Source organism: Bison bison, unplaced genomic scaffold, assembly GCF_000754665.1.
Source record: "Bison bison bison isolate TAMUID 2011002044 unplaced genomic scaffold, Bison_UMD1.0 scf7180017864089, whole genome shotgun sequence".
Taxonomy (NCBI): Eukaryota; Metazoa; Chordata; class Mammalia; order Artiodactyla; family Bovidae; genus Bison; species Bison bison.
In genome coordinates, this window is record NW_011494661.1 from 729,613 (window position 1) to 739,014 (window position 9,402).

At 53.9% G+C, this 9,402-nt stretch overlaps 1 protein-coding gene across 1 annotated transcript in view; it reads left to right on the plus strand.

The window, feature by feature from the left end:
- Positions 1-44: 44 nt before the first annotated feature.
- Positions 45-9,402, plus strand: part of RPS6KA4 (ribosomal protein S6 kinase, 90kDa, polypeptide 4) — a gene marked incomplete at its 5' end in the record, with an annotated part of 23,995 nt that continues 14,637 nt past the window's right edge. The window contains 11 exons of the mRNA XM_010838096.1: positions 45-177; positions 855-1,073; positions 1,150-1,265; positions 2,066-2,173; positions 2,380-2,460; positions 2,534-2,637; positions 2,731-2,881; positions 5,619-5,783; positions 8,762-8,890; positions 9,053-9,186; positions 9,268-9,377. Coding sequence (XP_010836398.1) covers positions 45-177; positions 855-1,073; positions 1,150-1,265; positions 2,066-2,173; positions 2,380-2,460; positions 2,534-2,637; positions 2,731-2,881; positions 5,619-5,783; positions 8,762-8,890; positions 9,053-9,186; positions 9,268-9,377 — 1,450 coding nt within the window. The remainder of the gene's footprint in view (positions 178-854; positions 1,074-1,149; positions 1,266-2,065; positions 2,174-2,379; positions 2,461-2,533; positions 2,638-2,730; positions 2,882-5,618; positions 5,784-8,761; positions 8,891-9,052; positions 9,187-9,267; positions 9,378-9,402) is intronic.

The window sequence follows — 9,402 nt, forward strand, 5'->3', positions numbered from 1 at the left end:
GGTGGGGCAGGGGGTGGCCCGGGGTGCTGGCTGGGTGATGGCTGCCTAGGCCGGCCGGGGAGGGTTCATGCACTGGCTGGGTTCATTTGCCCCCTGTGCCCACAGCCAACCTGACGGGGCACGAGGAGAAGGTAGGCGTGGAGAACTTCCAGCTGCTCAAGGTGCTGGGCACGGGAGGTGAGGACCCCTATCCACCGGCAAGTGTCCTCCCCCCGCAGGGTGCTCTGGGGCCTGCCGCGCGGGCACACCCGCCTGGGTTGGGCCAGGCCACCAGCAATGCCCCCCACCCTCTCCCGGCATAGCCCGCCTTGCCTGCTTGGCCCTGCCCTGCCGGGGTTGGCATGCCCACTTCCAGGGCTGCTCCACATTGAGCAAGGTCCTCCCCGGGGGGGCCAACACTCTTGGGGACTTGCAGCCCACCCGTGTGATTTCACAGCTCTCCCCACCTTGCGAGATATGAGAGCCGTCTTCCTCCACTTTGCAAACTCCCCACCTCGGGGTTGACTGTCCTTCTGTCTGCCCGCACCTCTGCGCCCCCTCCCTGGCTTTGCATCCTCTATACCTTCCCCAGGTTTGCACACACCCCGCCCCCACCCTGTGCTGCAGGCCTCCCGGGAGTTGCGTACCCCCCCCAGCCTGGTTTGCACATGCCCTCCCTAGGTTTGCTGAGCACCCTCCCGGGGGTGTGCACATCTTTGCTTTAGAAAGCGCTGCCAGCTTTGTGCACACCTGCCTCTCGCCCCAGCTCCTTCCCCCACCTTGCACACCCTCCTGGGTAGGCGTCGCTACCCCCCCACCTTCGCACCCGCCCTTCTGCTCATGGCCTACCTTCCGCCCACTCGCTGCCCCCACAGCCTACGGGAAGGTGTTCCTGGTGCGGAAGGCAGGCGGGCACGACGCGGGCAAGCTGTATGCCATGAAGGTGCTGCGCAAGGCAGCCTTGGTGCAGCGTGCCAAGACACAGGAGCACACGCGCACCGAGCGCTCGGTGCTGGAGCTGGTGCGCCAGGCACCCTTCCTGGTCACGCTGCACTACGCCTTCCAGACTGATGCCAAGCTGCACCTCATCCTGGGTAAGGGCAGGCCCTGTGTGTGTGTGGGGGCTACCCATGGGGGCTGCTTCCCAGCTTCCACTCCCACCTCCCCCAGACTATGTGAACGGCGGCGAAATGTTCACCCACCTCTACCAGCGCCAGTACTTCAGGGAGGCCGAGGTGCGCGTGTATGGGGGTGAGATCGTGCTGGCCCTGGAGCACCTGCACAAGGTGGGTGAGGACCCGGGCACCTGGTGGTGGCCCTGGGCACCGGGTCCTGGCCCTGGAGGGGCCTGTGAAGCTGGCAGCCTTGGGCTTCCTGGAAGGGGGTGGCCGCGGGGTCGGGGCGGGGGGGCGGCACTGGATCCACGTCCCCTAGCCTCCTGGGAGGAAGGCTCGGGTGCTGCCTTCTGGGGTCTCCTCCGCTGGTGCCTCCTCGAGGGGGCTTTCCTCTCACAGGGAACTCTCACAGGCTGCTTCCTGGGGCCACGTTCACAGAACTTCCTCAAACGGAGACCTCATGCCTTGGTTCCCAGAGCTGTTGTGATTTGGGGCTCCTCACACAGCTTTCCTCCTAGGGGCCTCTCTGTGGTGTTTCCCCACCCCTTCCATGCTTTTTGGAAATTGACTGACTGACTGATGGCTGTGCTGGGTCTTCGTTGCTGCACTCGGGGGCTACTCTTTGTTGTGGTGCTCGGGGTTCTCATTGCAGTGGCTTCTCTTGCTGCGGACTCAGCAGTTGTGGCCCACGGGCTTAGTTGCTCTCCATGGCATGTGGCACCTTCTGGGACCAGGGCTGGAAGCCATGTGCCCTGTATTGGCAGGCAGATTCTTAACCACTGGACCACCAGGGAAGTCCCTATGCTGGTGTATCTTAAATGGCTTCTCCCGTTCAATGGGCCAGTCTCATCCTGCCCCCCACCCCACTGGAGATCCCCTGCCCCAGGGATCTGGTACAGAACAGGAGCTGTAGGAGTTGGGGGTGGGGGTGTCAGAGGAGGGACCCTCAGCGCCCTCTTCCCTCCTGCCAGCTGGGCATCATCTACCGAGATCTGAAGCTGGAGAATGTGCTGCTGGACTCCGAGGGTCACATTGTCCTCACTGACTTTGGGCTTAGCAAGGAGTTCCTGACAGAGGAGGTGAGTGAAGGATGGTCTCAGCCTCCTGAACCCCCCTACACAGGCCTTCCCATCCCGGCTCCAGCTCCACGCCTGGCTCTGCAGTAGCTCTGCCTTCAGGAAGTTCCCACTGCTCCGACTCTCACAAGTCCACCGAGTCTTACTCTGGGCCGTGGGGTGGGGGTGGGGGCGGCTGGGTGTCCAAATGGGTCCTCTTGTCCTTCCAGAAAGAGCGGACCTTTTCCTTCTGTGGCACCATTGAGTACATGGCCCCTGAAATCATCCGCAGCAAGTCGGGCCATGGCAAGGTGGGTTGGCCCTGGAGTGGGGTGGGGTGAGGCGGGGGTGGCTGCAGGCTCTCACCCTGGCTGTGCCCGGCAGGCTGTGGACGGGTGGATCCTTGGCATCCTGCTTTTCGAGCTGCTGACGGGGGCCTCACCCTTCACCCTGGAGGGCGAGAGGAACACGCAGGCAGAGGTGTCTCGGTGAGCAGGGCTGGAAGCAGAGGGCGGCCGAGGAGCCTGGGCAGGGCTGGAGGGGGGGCTCGCTGCCCCTGACGCCCCCCCCAATCCTCCCCGACGGATCCTGAAGTGCTCCCCTCCCTTCCCCCCCCGGATCGGGCCAGTGGCACAGGACCTACTGCAGCGGCTACTTTGCAAGGACCCCAGGAAGCGACTGGGTGCAGGACCCCAGGGGGCACAGGAAGTTAAGGACCACCCCTTCTTCCAGGTGAGGCTCCTGACTCACCCCCATAGCTCTCTGCACACACCGGGGCTGGGCTACTGCTCTGGGTTGGGGGACACTGGAGGGATGGTCTGAGACTGGCCAGTTTCACTTGATTTAGAAAACTTTGCAGGTAAAGAAAGCAGGCTTGTCTTCTCATTCATCTCTATTTAAATTTGCTCTCATGGGAAAGAATTCTAGGTTCATTGCCTGGCAGGGCTGGCAGGGACTTGAGAATGGACTCTTCATTGGACAATTCAGAGAGGCATCGTGATCTGCCAGAGATCACACAGTAAAAATGTAGAGCTGGGAACAGACCCCAGGTCTGCTGTCGGGCCCAGTCTCATGACTGTTAGCATCCACTCAGGGTTTTGGTCTTTGTACCTATACATTCTGTATGCCTGTACTTCAGATGGACGTGTCTGAATCAGCCACGTGGGATCTGTCCTAAGCAACTTGCATGCAGGTTAGGGTGCAGTGCAGAGTGAATTCTGTCCTTGTGAGACCTCGCTGGTTTGGACACTGTGTATGGCGAGTCATTGCACAGCATGTGTGCATGCTCAGTTGCTCAGTCATGTCCAACTCTTTTCGATCCCCTGGACTGTAGCCAGGGGATCTCTGTCCATGGGAGTGGGCTGACATTTCCTACTCCAGGATTGAACCCATGTCTCCTGCATTAGCAGGCGGATTCTTTACCACTGAGCCACCTGGGAAGCCCCCGTTGCCTAGCAGGACCCTGTAACAGTGAATGTATCTTGGCCCCCTGCTTGCATAATTTCATGTAAGCCTCAGAACCAACCTAATTATCCTTATTTTCACAGATGAGGAAACAGGTTCAGAAAAAGTGAAAGTTGCTCAGTTGTGTCTGACTCTTTGTGACCTCATGGACTATGCAGTCCATGGTCAGAGAGGTTAGGTAATTTGCCCAAGATCACTGAGCGAAGTGATACAGCTCAGGTCTAGGTGGCCTGAAGGCCCATGCTCTGAAGTGTCATGTTCTGTTTACACGTGGGTATTAAATTTGCCTTGTCCAATGTAGTAACAAAAGCATCCATTTATGGGCACTTACTGTGGGCTGGGCACCCAGTTACCCTTGCTATGAATATCACCTCCTTGAATCTTCCCAGCAAGTTTTGCCTGGAAGGGCCCTCAAAGAAGCTTTCTCAGACAGGAGTCTTAAGCCTCTGTGGTGAAGATGTTCCGTTATGGGCAGAGTGACTGAGCAGTGTCAGTGTCCCTCAGTGAATTCCTCAGCCCACCCTGAGTGCATCCTGGTCCCTGGGTGCTTGGGAGCAGGTGAACCAGTTGTCAGACTAGAGAGCGCCCGCATCCCCCAAGGTCTTTGAGGCTTGATGCTATTTCCTCTTCTCTCAAGACAATCTCTTTGCTGATAGCGATTCTGAGGTCCCTGGTGCCAGAACTGGGGCCTTTAAGCCCAAGCCACGCCTCTAGGCTGCATGTGACCAAAAGTGCACTGAAGATGGTTATATCTGTGGAATAGAGTCTGGCTTCTAAGAACAGAGACTGGAATGAATGGTAGTCTAAAAAAGAGATCTATCTGTCTGTCTGTCTATCTATCTACATAAAAGAAATCCAGAGGTCATCTGTCTAGGGCTGCTGTGGTGTCTTCAAGGAGCCAAGCTTGATTTTTTCTTTTTAAATGCTCCTTCATTTTTAGCACATAGCCTCCATTCCCAGGGCTTTCCAGGCGGTGCTAGTGGTAAAGAGCCCATCTGCCAATGCAGGAGACAAGAGATGTGGGTTCGATCCCTAGGTCAGAAAGATCCCCTGGAGGAGGGCATGGCAATCCACTCCAGTATTTTTGCCTGGAGAATCCCATGGATAGAGGAGCCGAGTGGGCTATAGTCCGTGGGGTCACAAGAGTTTGACGTGCCTGAGCAGCTAACAGCTACAGCCTGCATTCCCACGGTTGCCTCCTGGTATCAAAATGACTGCCAGACCTCTTGCTGTCTAGGTTGCTCTCCAGGTGGGAAGCATGAGGAAGAAGGAGGGAAGGGCAAAAAGGGTACTTAACAACTGCTCACCCTCCTCTTCAGGCTCTTTCTCTGGATTTCTCCCTCATAATTTTTGCTTACAAGTAATTGGTCACTGCTAACTGCAAAGAAGTTTGTAAAATACTATTTTTTAGTTTGTACATTGGTTCCTGAAATAAAATGGGGGCTATAGTGCTAAGTATGACAGAGAGAATGGGTGTTGGACAGGCAACAAGAACAAGCTATGCCACACTAGTTTAAACATAAAAAGCAATGTTTTAGCTACCATAAATGAAAAGTCAGGGAAAACAGTCTGACTTCAGGCAAGGCTGGATCCAGGTGCTGAGTCTGTGTTACTAGGAATTTCTTACTTTGTCTCCTGCTTCTGCTTTTCTGCCTGGGCATTTCATCACTAGACACTGAGGGGGCCCCAGCAGTTCCAGACTCATATCCTCCCAGATTTAAGTCCAGTAGAAGAAAGAGGTTTTTTTTTTTTTTTGCATACCAGTTCTATTAAAAGTCCCAGAATTGGCTGAGTGCGGTGGAGGGGTGGTTCTCTAAGGGAAACAGGGATCCTGTTATCAGAGGAAGGGAAACAGAAGCTGGGGAGGCAGGAAGAACAGCTTTGCACACAACTGCAAAGGCGAGACCTTTGCCTCACTGAGAAGCTGCCCAGTGAGGGTGGCCCGAGTGGACAGTGTTTCCACTTCCTGCCCTTTGATCCCTTATCTTTCATTCCTTTTCTCCAGGGTCTGGACTGGGCTGCTCTGGCTGCTAGGAAGATTCCAGCCCCGTTCCGACCCCAGATCCGCTCAGAGCTGGATGTGGGCAACTTTGCAGAAGAATTTACCCGACTGGAGCCTGTCTACTCACCCCCTGGCAGCCCCCCACCTGGGGACCCTCGCATCTTCCAGGTGAGTGAGAGCTCATGGAACCACAGATGCAGGGGAAGTGGGGTGCTGTTGCAAGCCTCAGCCCCAGCTGACCTCTGGACATTACATAGCCCTGTGTCCTGAGGGGGACTCAGCATCTCCCTTCCTCTCCATTCATGATGAACTTGGAATTGTCAGTCATTGAGGCTGCCTTGGCAGGACACGTCTTTGAATTTCTGGTTTATCTTGAAATTTCATGTCGATTTCCCTTCTCCATCATCTCTCTTTATTGTTAGGTAAAACCGTTGTTTTAAGGGGACACCTAGGAAGAGATGCTTTGTTTATACTGTGGCATACCATATCACATTCCTGGGGACACAGGCCCCCTCCACCCAGTTTTAGAAGCTTAGGCCTGTTGGACAAGTCCAAGCTCCTTTGCTTGGTATGCAAGGCCTTGCATGATGTGGTCTTTTTTTTTTTTTTACTTTTTCTTTTCTTTTATATTGGAATATAGCCAAATAACAATGTTGTGATTGTTTCAGGTGGACAGCAAAGGGACTCAGCCATACATATGCCTGTATCCATTCTCCCCCAAACTCCCCTCCCATCCAGGCTGCCACCTAACATTGAGCAGAGTTCCCTGTGCTATACAGTAGGTCCTTGTTGGTTATCCGTTTTAAATATAGCAGTATATACATGTCAATTTCAAACTCCCTTGTTGTTGCTCAGTTGCTAAATCGTGTCTGACGCTGGGCTGCAACACACCAGGCTTACCTGTCCTCCACTATCTCTTGGAGTTTGCTCAAACTCATGTCCATTGAGTTGGTGATGCCTTTCAGCCATCTCATCCTCTGTTGCCCCCTTCTCCTCCGCCTTCAATCTTTCTCAGCATCAGGGTCTTTTCTAACAAGTCGGCTCTTTGCATCAGGTACCCAAAGTATTGGAGCTTCAGCTCCAGCATCAGTCCTGCCAATGAATTTTCTTTAGGATTGACTGGTTTTGATCTCCCTGCTGTCCAAGGGACTCTCAAGAGTCTTCTCCAGCACCACAGTTTGAAAGTATCAATTCTTTGGCGCTCAGCCTTCCTTATGGTCCAACTCTCACATACGTACATGACTGTTGGAAAAACCATAGCTGACTATATGGACCTTTGTGGGCAAAGTGATGTCTCTGCTTTTAATACACTGTCTAGGTTTGTCATAGGTTTTCTTCCAAGGAGCAGGCGTCTGTTAATTTCATGGCTGCAGTCACCATCTGCAGTGATTTTGGAGCTCAAGAAAATGAAATCTGCCACTGTTTCCATATTTTCCCCATTTATTTTCCATGAAGTGATGGGACCAGATGCCATGATCTTAGTTTTCTGAATGTTGAGTTTTAAGCCAGTTTTTTCATTCTCCTCTTTTACCTTCATCAAGCGGCTCTTTAGTTCCTCTTTTCTTTCTGCCATTAGGGTGGTATCATCTGCATATCTGACGTTGTTGATATTTCGCCATGTAATCTTGATTCCAGCTTTTGATTCATCCAGCCTGGCATTTTGCATGATGTACTCTACATATAAATAAACAGGGTAACAATATACAGCCTTGACGTACTCCTTTCCCAGTTTTGAACCAGTCCGTTGTTCTGTGTCTGGTTTTCCCTAACTATCCCTTTTTGCCACCCTTCCCCGCTGGTAATCAGAAGTTCATTCACTAAGTCTGTGAGCCTGTTTCTGTTGTGTAAATCAGTTCATTTGTATATGATGTGGTCTTTGCTCAGTACTCTCTGTTATTTCACCTGGTGCTCCAGCACCTTGGAACTTCTCAGAGGTTCCAGAACATACTTCTGTTCCTTTGCACATGCAGTTTCCCCCACCTGGAGTTCTTTCCCTACAGTTGCCCACCTGGCAAAAGTCAAGCCTTGTTGTCCAGCGCTGCCCTGTGTGAAGACTTCGCTGCTCCTCTGGCCCTGGGTTGCCCTTTTCTTGTGCACCAGCCCTCTGAAGACAAAACCTCCTTCTGAGCAGTTTGTCAGGTTGTATACTGACACTGACGGAGACCACCTCGCCTGGTCTGAAACTCTCAGAGGGCAGGGACTATGTGTTTAATTTCTGCGTCCCTAAGTCCAGCTTGGGGTCATGGCTGGGTAGGATTCGGTCCATAAATAGTAAATAATAGGCCAGTATCAACTATGGGTGGATCGGTCCCCTCTGTGAAGCTCTCACAAGTGACAGCTCTGTGCTTGAATATCCCTCGATCTACTGGGATCTATCTTTGATCTCACAGTCCTAATGAGCAAGTTTTCTTGTGAATCAATGGTTACTTTCATTCATTCATTTAATGATTCAAAAATATGTACTGAGTGCCTTCAACGTGCCAGGCACTGACTTGGGTACTGGGGACATATCAACAAACTTAACAGACAAAAATCCCACCTGTGTGCATCCTAGTTAGCACTGCATACAGTGGCGCTGCGTTTTTAGGAGAAAACAACACATCCTTAAAATTACCCTTGAGAATTCCTTGAATTGCCAGGACATGGATCCTTAGGAAAGGCAAAAAAATTAACTTTGGTTTCTCTTTACATTTCCTCAGTAGCACCCCCTTGCAGAGGAGGCCAAAGTTTGATTTGAAAGTAATAAAGACTTTTTGTCCTGAGTTGGGTAGAGCTGAATTTTCCTAAGCTAAGCATGTGTGACACCAGGCCACAATTCTTTTATTCGTTCAGCCCATTATATTCTGGGCCACTACGTTGTGCCAGATGATGGCCTTGGCACTTGGGGGACCACTGTGACGAGAAAGGTGGAGTCCCAGACTGCTGAGGGGATAGACATGGTTCCAAGGGATCACAGACCAAGGTGGAATAAAAATGTCCACAACAGCCTGTGTATACCAGGGTGCAAAAGCAACACCCTCAACTCCTACTGCAGGGTCTTTCCTCTGCCCCCTGCCCTTCCGGCTGGGTCTGGGCCTTCAGGGGCTCCTTCTGCACCTCCAGCCCCCGGATGCCCATCCAGCCCTGACAACCCCCTCCTCCACCAGGGATACTCCTTCGTGGCGCCATCCATCTTGTTTGACCGCAACAACGCGGTGATGACCGATGTGCTGGAAGCGTCTGGCGCTGGAGACCGGCCCGGCCCGGCGGCGTTGGCCAGGAGCGTCATGATGCAGGTGGATTGGGCCAGGGTGGGAGAAGTGGGCGTGGGGACTCCAGACCTGTCTTCATCAGGCGCACATGGTGGCTTCGGTGAGGCCCGGAGCCTCTCCGAGGTGGGGCGTGGCATAGCCGCAAGGCTCCTGCTAGGACCTCTGACGCTTCTCTTGCACCCCCAGGACTCGCCCTTCTTCCAGCAGTACGAACTGGACCTGCGGGAACCCGCGTTGGGCCAGGGTAGTTTCTCCGTGTGCCGCCGCTGCCGACAGCTACAGAGCGGCGAAGAGTTCGCTGTCAAGATCCTCAGTCGCAGGTGGGCGGGCCCGGGGCGGGCAGACTCTGGGAGGGTGGGGCCGGAGGTCGGCTGTTCTGACCCTGCCTGCCCTGCCCCCAGGCTGGAGGAGAACACGCAGCGCGAAGTGGCTGCCCTGCGGCTGTGCCAGTCGCATCCCAACGTGGTGAAGCTGCACGAAGTGCATCACGACCAGGTGACGCCTTCCTGGGCTGGGGCGGAGCGCAGGGGCGCTGG